The 12,217-nt window shown below is 44.1% G+C and overlaps 1 protein-coding gene across 1 annotated transcript in view; it reads right to left on the bottom strand.

Annotated features, from left to right (window-relative positions):
• Positions 1 to 12,217, bottom strand: part of col4a5 (collagen, type IV, alpha 5 (Alport syndrome)) — a 90,177-nt gene that overhangs the window by 40,798 nt on the left and 37,162 nt on the right. The window contains exons 2-19 of the mRNA XM_071333339.1: positions 11,316 to 11,375; positions 10,453 to 10,542; positions 10,272 to 10,316; positions 9,985 to 10,029; positions 9,519 to 9,581; positions 9,274 to 9,327; positions 8,904 to 8,930; positions 8,657 to 8,737; positions 8,159 to 8,221; positions 7,588 to 7,623; positions 6,874 to 6,915; positions 6,584 to 6,676; positions 5,753 to 5,806; positions 2,948 to 3,049; positions 2,164 to 2,217; positions 1,698 to 1,739; positions 1,385 to 1,478; positions 131 to 418 (exon numbers count right to left, since the gene is read on the bottom strand). Coding sequence (XP_071189440.1) covers positions 131 to 418; positions 1,385 to 1,478; positions 1,698 to 1,739; positions 2,164 to 2,217; positions 2,948 to 3,049; positions 5,753 to 5,806; positions 6,584 to 6,676; positions 6,874 to 6,915; positions 7,588 to 7,623; positions 8,159 to 8,221; positions 8,657 to 8,737; positions 8,904 to 8,930; positions 9,274 to 9,327; positions 9,519 to 9,581; positions 9,985 to 10,029; positions 10,272 to 10,316; positions 10,453 to 10,542; positions 11,316 to 11,375 — 1,333 coding nt within the window. The remainder of the gene's footprint in view (positions 1 to 130; positions 419 to 1,384; positions 1,479 to 1,697; positions 1,740 to 2,163; positions 2,218 to 2,947; positions 3,050 to 5,752; positions 5,807 to 6,583; positions 6,677 to 6,873; positions 6,916 to 7,587; positions 7,624 to 8,158; positions 8,222 to 8,656; positions 8,738 to 8,903; positions 8,931 to 9,273; positions 9,328 to 9,518; positions 9,582 to 9,984; positions 10,030 to 10,271; positions 10,317 to 10,452; positions 10,543 to 11,315; positions 11,376 to 12,217) is intronic.

Below are 12,217 nucleotides of genomic sequence, written 5' to 3' on the forward strand. Positions count from 1 at the left end.
TAGCCCCACTCCCGTAACACAATACTGTACATAACACCTCTCTCTCATGACAATACTCTGGAAGTATACAACAGCGAACACACACAAAAAAAAAAAACATACTCTCTCTCTTTCTCTCTCTCCGACCCACCTTTCTGTCCGGACTCTCCTTGAAACCCTCTGTCTCCTTGTTGTCCTGGTAAACCGGGGGCCCCTCCTAAACAGTTACCGCCCCCTGTGGAGACCCCTGCGACCCCGGGAGGGCCTGGTGGTCCCTGAAGCCCAGGGGACCCATTTCGTCCTGGGGGCCCAGGGCGGGAGATGCCTGGCTGGCCCTCGTCTCCCTTCTGGCCCCTCTCTCCTGGGAAGCCTGGGGAACCGGGTTGGCCTACACCTCCATTACCTGGGGTTCCTGGTTGGCCTGGAGGACCTGAGAGACCTGGGGAGGACAGGGTCAAAGGGGAAAGGTCACCATGAAAACTGGGTTATGCTCTGTATTCACCAAGCCTAGGACTAGGTCCTCCGTGTTCATATAATCGTATTCCTTATGATCTAAACATCTAAAACTAATACTGGATCAGCTCTGAGTCGCTTTATGAATATAGGCGGGTTCGTTAAACGAGAAGTGTAGCTTATTAAGTGTCAAATAAAGTAAGAGGTTTGACTGTAACAGGGTTAAATCATCCTAAATCAGCACTAAATCCCTGTTGTGTGCAACAGGAATTGGTAATTGAATGCAAGCTTCACAAATAAAATGACATTGTTAAAACATTTCTAGCCTTTTTACTTATGGGTAACAGGGATGGTGTGTTATGCTCGACCCGCTCAGTTTTCCACAAAACCGGGGTCACCAGAAAATAGCCAAAAAGAATAGAACCTGCTCACCTGCTTTTACTCTATGGTTTGACTACTAGATGTTCAAAGTATTATAAATATATATATATAAATTTTTTTTAAAGGAATATTCACCTTTAAATGAGGGACAGATGGAAATGAATCACTAATCACACAAAATAAATTATCATCTTCGGAAATTAATTTGTCAAAGCAACAATATAACTAGGGCTTTACAATGATGGTGGGTTTAGGTGGGTTTAAATCTTCCTAGAAGTAACACAGTGTTGATGGTGGAACATGTCAAAATGCGGAATTTGGGCACATTAGCAAACCATTATTCATAATACAAATCTGATGTATGGAATTCTCATGTGGTCTATATTAAAGGGCACTTAATTTAATATAACACACTTTTGAAATGCAATATTGGTGCACAATTTCTACTTAAAGTATCAAAGGAATGCAAAAGGTCCTCATTTCGTGGAATGACCCAGGCCCCGATTGCACTCTTTACAGCATGTGTCCAATACAAATCAAGTCCTATCTCCTGTTGGGTAGAGTTACGTACCAGGTTGTCCTCTGTCTCCTTTCCTTCCTGATGACCCGGGGAAACCAGGCTCTCCTTTTGGCCCCACACGTGCTCCTGTCTGACCATTAATCACCTGGTAGAGTAATGGGATAGAAAGGTTACTATTGCAATCTTGTGGTTATAGTGGAATATTACAGGATGCAGGGGCTAGAGTAGGTTACATTGCCAATGGCAGGGTTACATTGCCATCTAGTGGACAATGTCTAAAACTACGGGAGGCCACCATTTGCCCACAAAGAATGTAATAAGAAAACGATGCTTGTAATACAATTGAATGAGTTTGATTTCTCACCACGCCCGGAGGTCCAGGGTATCCACGGTCACCTTTGTCCCCCTGAAAGAAAAACAGATAGAGAGCGAGAGAGATGGATGGGATAAGTGAGAGAAGAGATGGCGAAGGACACGTGGAAGGGAAAGGGGAATACCTAGTCAGTTGTACAACTGAACGCATTAAACTGAAATGTATCTTACACATTTAACCCAACCTCGCTGAATCAGAAGAGGTTTCGGGGTGGCTGCCTTTAACTGACATCCACGTCATCGGTGCCCGGTGAGCAGTTGTTGTTGGGGGTTAATTACTTTGCTCTGAGGCAAAATGACACATTTTTACCTTGTCGACTCTGGGATTCGATCCAGCAACCTTTCGGGTTACTGGCCCAATGCTCCTACCCGCCAGGCTACTGGCGCCCCCAACAGTTCATGTATTTGTAGATCTAGTTTATTGTATGGTGTAAAATAGCATCAGAGGCCAAACTCACCCTGTCACCATCCCGACCTGGCAGACCTGGGCCGCCTGAGTCTCCTTTACTACCCTGAGTGAGAGAGAAAGATAGAGAGAGAGAGAGAGAGATAATGACATTTGAAATGTCTCTATTCCTTTGAAACTTTTGTGAGTGCTTACTGTTCATTTCTGATTGTTTATTTCACTTTTCTTTATTATCTATTTGTATCTGTCGATTTGTTTTCCTTGCCAATAGAGCCCGTTGAATTGAATAGAGAGAGAGAGAGAGAGACAGGGAGAGAGAGACAGGGAGAGAGCGATAGAGAGGGAGAGTACGATAGAGAGCGAGGTAGGGAGGTAGAGACAGGGAGAAAGAGAGAGAGAGAAAGAAAGATAGAGAAAGAAAGAAAGAAAGAGAGAGAGAAAGAAAGAGAACGAGAGAGTCATTATCTCAGAATGTCATTAGCTCACTTCTCTTTATCAAATCAAATCAAAGTGTATTGGTCGCGTACACAGTTTAGCAGATGTTATAACGGGTGCAACGAAATGCTTGTGTTACTAGCTCTTAACAGTGCAGTAAAATGTACACAAATAATACAAATAAATAAATACATTTCAGAACGAATCCAACTAACAACCCAAACAACACTGTAACAGTAATACAAATGCAATCTAGCAATAGTGGCCTTGTCAGTCATGCAACAAAAAAAAACTATCTGAATCTGAGAGGGAAAGAGGCAGACAGACAGACAGACAGCTGGCTATAAGAACCATAGAAATAGAATGTATAGAATCATTGTAGCTCTGCGGGTCGAACTCACAGGGAATCCAGCAGGACCTGGGTCGCCATCTTTCCCCGGTTTGCCGCGCTTGCCTGCTTCTCCAGGCTCTCCTTTCTCTCCCTTCGAACCTCCAGATACACCCTACAAACCCAACATCAGACCGTTATCATACACACACACTACTATAGACTGATTGATTTGATTAATTTGTTATTATAGTGTCTTGCATTATTCAGATGCCTAGCTCACTGAGCAGAGAACATCGTTTAACGTGTCAAAAATATACAGTATTTTGCAGGTGTATAGGCAACGTAGATACACTACATGGCCAAAGGTATGTGGACAGCTGCTCGTCGAACATCTTCGTTCCAAAATCATGGGCATTAATATGGAGTCGGTCTTGCTTCCATTCAGCCAGAAGAGCATTAGTGAGGTCGGGCACTGATGTTGGGCGATTGGGCCTGGCTCGCAGTCTGCGTTCCAATTCCTCCCAAAGGTGTTCGACGGGGTTGAGGTCAGGGCTCTGTGGAGGCCAGTCAAGTTCTTCAACACACACCGATCTCGACAAACCATTTTCTGTATTGACCTCGCTTTGTGAACGGGGGCATTGTCAGGCTGAAACAGGTAAGGGCCACAAAGTTGGAAGCAGAGAATCGCCTGGAATGTCATTGTATGCTGTAGCGTTAAGATTTCCCTTTACTGGAACTAAGGGGCTTAGCCCGAACCATGAAAAACAGCCCCAGACCATTAGTCCTCCTCCACCAAACATTACAGTTGGCACTATGCATTCGGACTGGTAGCGTTCTCCTAGGATCCACCAAACCCAGATTCGTCCGTCAGACTCCAGATGGTGAAGCGTGATTCATCACTCCAGAGAACGCGTTTCCACTGCTCCCGAGTCCAACGGCGGCGAGCTTTACACCACTCCAGCGGGCACTTGGCATTGCGCATGGTGATCTTAGGCTTGTGTGCGGCTGCACGGTCATGGAAACCCATTCATGAAGCTCCCCTCAAACAGTTCTTGTGCTTGACTTTGCTTCCAGAGGCAGTTTGGAACTCGGTAGTGAGTGTTGCAACCGAGGACAGACGATTTTTACGTGTAACACGCTTCCGCACTCGATGGTTCTGGGAGCTTGTGTGGCCTACCACTTCACGTCTGAGCCGTTGTTGCTGCTAGACGTTTCCACTTCACATTAACAGCACTTACAGTTGAACGGGGCAGCTCTAGCGGGGCAGAAATTTGACGAACTGACTTGTTGGAAAGGTGGCATCCTATGACGGTGCCACTTTGAAAGTCACTTAGCTCTTCAGTACGGGCCATTCTACTGCCAATGTTTATTTATGGAGATTGCATGGCTGTCTGCTCAATTTTATACACCTATCAAGAACGGGTGTGGCTGAAATAGCCAAATCTACTCATTTTAAGGGGTGTCCACATACTTTTGCCATGTAGTGTATATAGTATGATAGTTTATAAAAATGTACACTGATCTACACAAAATACCTCATAATATCAAAGTGAAAAGGAAATTCTAGAAAGAAATACAAAATAAAATGTCTTGGTTATATAAGTATTCACCCCCTTTTTTATGCCAATCCTAAATAACTTGAGGAGTCAGAATTTGCTTAACAAATCATATAATAAGTTGCATGGACTTTTGAATGACTACCCCATCTCTGTACCCCACACAGCAATGATCTGTAAGGTCCCTCAGCCGAGTAGTGTATTTCAAGAACAGATTCAACTACAAAGGGGCTTTTCCAATGCCTCACAAAGAAGGGCACCGATTGGTCAAAAAAAAGCAGACACTGAATATTCATTTGAGCATGGTTCAGTTATTAACTTATTTCGGGAAGGGGGCAGCATTTTCACTTTTGGATAAATAGCATGCCCAAATTCAACTGCCTGCTACTCATCCACAGAATCATCAGATAATAGTATCTTATGCTTTTGCTGAAAAGCGTTTTTGAAATCTGACATGTTGGCTGGATTCACAACGAGTGTAGCTTTAATTTGGTATCTTACATGTGTGATTTAATGAAAGTTTGATTTTTATATAATTTTATTTGAATATGGCGCTCTGTATTTTCCTTGGCTATTGGCCAGGTGGGACGATTGCATCCCACGTACTCCAGAGAGGTTAATTTGGCTTTAAATGGTGTATCAATAGCACCCAGTCACTACAAAGATAAAGGCGTCATTCCTAACTCAGTTGCCGGAGAGGAAGGAAACCGCACAAGGATTTCACCATGAGGCCAATGGTGTCTTTAAAAAATACAGAGTTTAAAGGCTGTGATAGTAGATAACTGAGGATGGATCAACAGCATTGTAGTTACTCCACAATACTAACCTAAATGATAGAGTGAAAAAGACTAAGCCTGTACAGAATCCAAATATTCCAAAACATACATCCTTTTTACAACAAGGCACTAAAGAGGAGGGTGAATACTTATCTAATCAAGATATACTGTATGAATGTTTTTTCCCCCTCATTTAAACAAATTACAATCCATTTTAATACCACTTTGTAACACAATAGAAATGTGAAGAAATCCAAAGGGGACGATTACTTATGATATGCGCTGTATATAGTATTATCGATGGTGTGTGAAAACATAGATATACCAGTGGAGGCTGCTGAGGGGAGGACGGCTCATAATAACGTCTGGAACGGAGCGAATGGAATGGCATCAAATACATGGAAACTATATGTTTGACGTATTTGATTGCATTCCACTGATTCTGCTCCAGTCATTACCACGAGCCCGTCCTCCCCAATTAAGGTGCTACCAACCTCCTGTGAGATATACAGTATCGTATGATGGATAGTGAGTGATACTCACAGGGGGACCAGGATAACCAGGATCACCAGCTGGACCAGGTAAACCTTGATCACCCTGGAAACAAAGAAAGAAATAACAACAACAAATTGTAAAATCAATAAATTATTGTTAATTCCGTTTTCATGAATAGTTAAGAATGTAGACATCATGTCAAACGGGTTCAAATCTGACATTTGAAAGAAATCGGCAAGATATGAATAGAAAACAATACCTTTCACAATTAAATGCTAAACGATAGAGGGGTATATTAAGTTGGACTACCCAGTAATATAGGACAATGGAAGTTCTCATAAAGAAGCTGAATGCCATCATCTAGTGGTCATTGTGAGAGTTGCAGTTACAGGAAACTAAGAGGCATGGTGGTGCTGTTAATGGGAGGCGACACATGTCAGAACACTAGGGTCAGTCCAGTTACCCTGACCTTAAACTAAGACCAAAAAGCTCAGTTTCGTTTCCATTCATTTTTACAATATAGTCAATTTTGACTTTGCAGCTGGCCCATAGCTGGAAATCGCTCAGTTCTGCCTCCAGGACAAGACCGCATCCAGTTGCAGCCAAACAGGAGCACACTCACGGCTGGCAGTTTACATTACATGTCATAACAGAAACGACTAAACCACTATTGATGTTCTACAAGCTCTACAAATGACAATAAAAGAAATGGGAAAGGGAAAGGGAAAAAGGTACAACTGGTCCATTTTGAATGACGACGCAGAAGATACTAACTTTATAGAGATCCTAATAATTCAGTGATTCCATGGAGTTTCTGAGGTCAAAGAAATGGAAGGGATTCCTGATTAACGAGGGACAGTGTGAAATGTAGAACATTACTTTCTCTCCTCTCTGGATCTCTAACTCTGTGGGTCTCTTCTGCTCCCCGACCTGTCCTGGTGGACCGGGAGGCCCCAGCAAACCTGGATCCCCCTACACACACACACACACACACACACACACACACACACACACACACACACACACACACACACACACACACACACACACACACACACACACACACACACACACACACACACACACACACACACACACAAACTCATCAGTATTCAGTAGTGCAAATCGTTACCACCCATTGACGACAGTCTTTCTCTTGCTGACCCTACCTTATCTCCTTTGGGACCTTGGAAGTTCAATCCCATGTTACCCTATAGTAGAAGAATACCAAGACAAACACATGTATTACTGTATTCTGTAACACTTTACTTAAAGCCTGCAGGTAAAATGCATTATGTACACACAGTAATAGACATTAGGTGTGTATGGACAAGTGTGTGTACAGTAGTTGAACTGAGTGTAGTACACCGAATAGACAGTTGACCAGAGTTTATTATCAGTGTGTGTGTGTGTGTGTGTGTGTGTGTGTGTGTGTGTGTGTGTGTGTGTGTGTGTGTGTGTGTGTGTGTGTGTGTGTGTGTGTGTGTGTGTGTGTGTGTGTCAAAGGTCAAATACGGAGTGCTTATTTTTGTCCTGTTTCACACATGTACAAGTGTGTGGTGTGAATGGAACGTTTTTTGGGGCGTATCACACTCCCCCTGAAACACCAACAGAGAGTGGGGTCACGGCCAGAGATCAGCCATTAATGACGGCAACCCTGGTGCAATTAGGGTTAAGTGCCTTGCTCAAGGACAGATCGAGTTGCTCTAACCGCTAGGCTACCTGCCGCCCCAGGGTGTGTGTGTGTGTGTGTGTGTGTGTGTGTGTGTGTGTGTGTGTGTGTGTGTGTGTGTGTGTGTGTGTGTGTGTGTGTGTGTGTGTGTGTGCGTGTGCGTGTGCGTGTGTGTGCGTGCGTGCATGATTCAGGGTGTAAAGCAACTCACCTTAGGGCCGGGAGGACCAGGAGGCCCAGAACGACCCTACAAAACAACACACAACACTTTATTAACAACACACAAAACAATATTAACAACAACACACACAACTTTATTAATAACGCACGGTATACTGTATAACTATTGACAGTACAATAAAACATTATTATTCTCTAAACTACATTGGATAAGTTCATATCTTGATCTGTGAGACTTCAGATCACAAACACACTACTGGATGTCACAACAGGTCTGAGGACAGTTTGACTGTCCCTCAGAACATAACGTTTTAACAGGTCTGGGACCAGTTTGACTGTGCAAAATCCCTCAGAACATAACGGACGAGTGGCGGTTGTAGTTAAGACGACTTGGGTTGTAACTGTACCTCAGGGGTTTTCTTAAACTATGAGTCGGGACCCAAAGTGTGCCCTGGGCATGTGAAAGGTAGGTCACAAGTTATGAGAACTATATTTGCACCCTATTTCTTCTTAAATGAGGTCGTTTGGGTCACGGGAGGAAGTTCAATATCTCATTTGGGTCTCGAGCTGAAAAAGTTGTCAGAGCTGTTGTATCAGCGTACCTCATAACCTCTGGGGCCAGGTGGACCGACAGGGCCTGACAATCCTGCAAGGCCTGGGCTACCCTAGAAACAAGAGCGACACCACAAGCGTTACCCACAAAGCTACGCGTTGAAACGGTTTACATGACATCTCTTACACAGGAGGTCGGTGGCACCGTCATTGGGGAGGACGGGCTCGCGGTAATGGCTGGAGCGGAATGAGTCGAACGCTGTCAAATACATCGAGCACATGGTCGAAAGCTATTCCATTCGCTCCGGTCCAGATATTACTATGAGCAATCCTCCCCTCAGCAGCCTCCACGGATCTCTCATAATGATTTACCATTCGTGTTTTATTGATTCTGATCATCCAAATACGAGCAATATATTACATTAGACTACCATTTTGATGAGAAAAAAAACAAAAAACGCTTGACAAAGTCTACAAATGTCCCCCTTTTTTTTTTTTTAAATCCGTTAAGTTCAAAATGGTTCTATGGTTCTATATACAACACTCACGGGAACTCCAGGCAAGCCAGGTAAACCTACACCTCCTTTCTGTCCAAAGCGGTCATTTGAGATGACATCACCTGGGTCTCCCTGTAGAGGGACAACGGGAAGCGGTTAGAACGCAACACATCACACAGGTACTAGCTACGGACATAGAACGACTAGCACAGCTACACAGACAGATAAGCCTGGTACATGTACAGTATTTCATCTAAAGACGACAACCGTTGAGAACAGTGGCGGAAGGAATAGTAACCTTTTGTCCCGGCAGACCAGGTGGACCCTGCAAACGAGCAGAGAGATAATGAATACATTTCAAAGTCTCATTAGTTCCCTTTTCCAAGTTTCCACACAGAGAAATGACAAGGTTGACATGTGTATTTATATTTTAATACAGGTAAGTCAGTTAAGAACAAATTCTTATTTACAATGACGACCTGTCATGAGGCAAGAGCAGCGAGTATAACACACAAGTAGGTTAAACAATATCATACAAACAACAGTCAAAAATACATAAGCGGAGTCAGTAAAACAGTCAGTAATATGCAGAATTGAAGAGGACAGGGGAAAAACCTGGATGTAGGTGTATGAGAGGACAGAGAAGTGTGTGTATGTGTGTGACCCACCGATCGGCCCTCCAGTCCGGGGAACCCTGGACTTCCAGGGAATCCTCTCTCGCCCTAAGAAGAGACACAATCAATCCTTTCATTTTGCATCAACAGTCTCCAGCCCATAGGTTACTTTTACAATATGCTGCCATCTAGTGGCCAGGTGTGATAGACCACTTAGGCCAGTTTAAGGAGAACCCGAGTTCCTTCAGGACGTGACAGAGTTGTATGGCTGTCAGTCGGTAGTAACCATAATAACCTACCTTAGTCCCGTTGCAGCCTGCAGTTCCTCTTGGGCCCGGGGGCCCGTCCTGTCCTGGGAGACCCTAGAAGAGAACACACAGAGGACAACAGGAAGTCAAACATCAGACAGGAAGTGAGGTCACATGACTCAGTGGTGACAATACATACTGGATATCAGGCCAGGTCAAAAACAACCAGAGAAAGTTCAGCATACGTTCCATCATGGCAACATCTCAATTCTCCACCCTTTTCCAGAAGTGTGCACTTGCACACTTCCCGTCATTCATTTAAAAGGATGGGATTAGTGTAAGCATAGGCTGGGACAATTTTTTTGAAATGATCTTGGCTGGAGAAAAATGCATGCGAGAAAGTGTGCAATTACACACGTCCAGAGAATGGAGGATAACTGGGACTCATCTCTGTATCAGAAGGGATGCAGACGGGTAGGCTACAATAGGTGAGAACTGGGAATGGTTGGAAACTTACTGGAATTCCTGGTGTTCCTGGGAATCCGGGCAGTCCAGGAGGTCCCTGTGGGAATAACGAGGAGGATAAACTAACAACATAAGTTATGATGACTTTGTGTAATGATGCATTCAATTCAGAAACAGCTGTCAATACAAAAGCATGGAGCTTCTGTTTTATTGGAGTGAAACGAGGACCTCTGATGGACAGGGGGAAGTACTACACTCCAGGATGGTGTACACTGAAAATTGAAATATTACAGAGAGAAGTGTGGGACTTTGTCAAGTTAATAAATCTGGGTCACTCACCCTAATTCCTTTTGGACCGGATGGCCCTGAAAGTCCGTCACTACCCTGAGAGAGAGAAAGACAGAGGGGGAGAGGAGGGAGAGAGAGAGGGAGATAAGGGAAGAAAATGATTAGTTTTCAAGTTCCCAGATAGTCAGGTGTTATGTTGCTCCTACAACAAGATCCAGGAAGCAGCCCCTACCTTCTCTCCCCTGCCTCCGATTGGCCCCTCAGGTCCGGGGAAACCTGGTACGCCTGGCTGACCCTGTAGTCCTGGGAAACCCCTCTCGCCCTGTGGAACATAGAACATGGAACATCACACATAGAACATTACATATAGAACATTACACATATAACATTACACGTAGAACATCACGCATAGTTCATCACCCGTAGAACATCACACATAGAACATCACCCGTAGAACATCACACGTAGAACGTCACACATAGAACATCACCCGTAGAACATCACACATAGAACATCACACGTGGAATATCACACATAGAACATCACACGTAGAACATTACACGTAGAACATCACACATAGAACATCACACATAGAACATTACATATAGAACATTACACATATAACATTACACGTAGAACATCACGCATAGAACATCTTCCGTAGAACATCACACGTGGAACATCACACATAGAACATCACACGTAGAACATTACACGTAGAACATCAAACATAGAACATCACACGTAGAACACCACACATAGAACATCACCCGTAGAACATCACACATAGAACATCACCCGTAGAACATCACCCGTAGAACATCACACATAGAACATTACACATAGAACACACAGTTCTAACAAACTCTTCTTACCAGCAGATAGCACACACACATAAAAGTGTCATTGTTATGGTGTCATGTGTCATGTTATGGTTGTTTTCTACAGTAGGTCATTACTGTAGGTGTGTGTGTGTGTGTGTGTGTGTGTGTGTGTGTGTGTGTGTGTGTGTGTGTGTGTGTGTGTGTGTGTGTGTGTGTGTGTGTGTGTGTGTGTGTGTGTGTGTGTGCGTGTGTGTGTGTGTTTCACACTCACCTTGCCTCCTTTTACTCCGCTGCAGTCACACTTTGATCCCGCCGCACAGCCATGACAGGCCTGTAGGATGGAGAGAGATAAGAGAGAGAGAGAGAAATAAGGAGAGAGCGATATAGAGAGAGATAAGAGAGAGAGAGAGAGAGAACGAGAGAGATAGAGAGAGAGGAGGGAGAACAAGTGCGAGAGAGAGAACGAGAGAGAGGGAGAGAAAGAGAGAGAGAGAGTGAGTGAGCCGCCGACGTCTACGAGGACTGTGTGCTCTCGCTCTTCGTGGCCAACGTGAGTAAGTCATTTAGTTCACAGTTGTCTTAAACACACTGAAGTCGGAAGTCAGAGATTTCCGAGTCCCCCGTTTCCATTTGTTTTGAATGCGGCATCTGTCTGGACTAGCACGAACATTACAGAGTAAAACATTTTTTAGGTAAAGAAAATCTGAAACCGGAAATGCTCACATGGGACCTACCAGTGACACGAGACAGTCGTGCGCTATCAAGAACACCAAACAGCGGCTGTGGGAAGAGTCTACCCAAGACGAGTCTCAGGAGCTGGTGACTTCCAAATGTTACAAACTAAAATGGGATTTTAAGCCAAATAAGCAACTTAATGACTTGATCTATACACTTGAATGTAAAGAAGTACTATTGTTCATCTGAACATGAATAGATAGAGTCAACAAACAACACGGGCAATGGCGCGAAGGGACAAAGGGAGTGAGTTCGCGTCCTCGCAATCACGTTACATGGAGTAACTCCACTCTATCAATGTAGAGAAAGGAGAAGGGGGAAAAAAGAAAAGGAAACCGCAGAAAAGCGGTGAGTTCAGATGTGTTATGTACTACCACTGGGTGGCAGTAACATACCGTAGGCCAAAACAGGTTAACATTCACAAGGCCACAGGGCCAG

This window comes from Salvelinus alpinus, chromosome 11 (assembly GCF_045679555.1).
Source record: "Salvelinus alpinus chromosome 11, SLU_Salpinus.1, whole genome shotgun sequence".
Classification (NCBI taxonomy): Eukaryota; Metazoa; Chordata; class Actinopteri; order Salmoniformes; family Salmonidae; genus Salvelinus; species Salvelinus alpinus.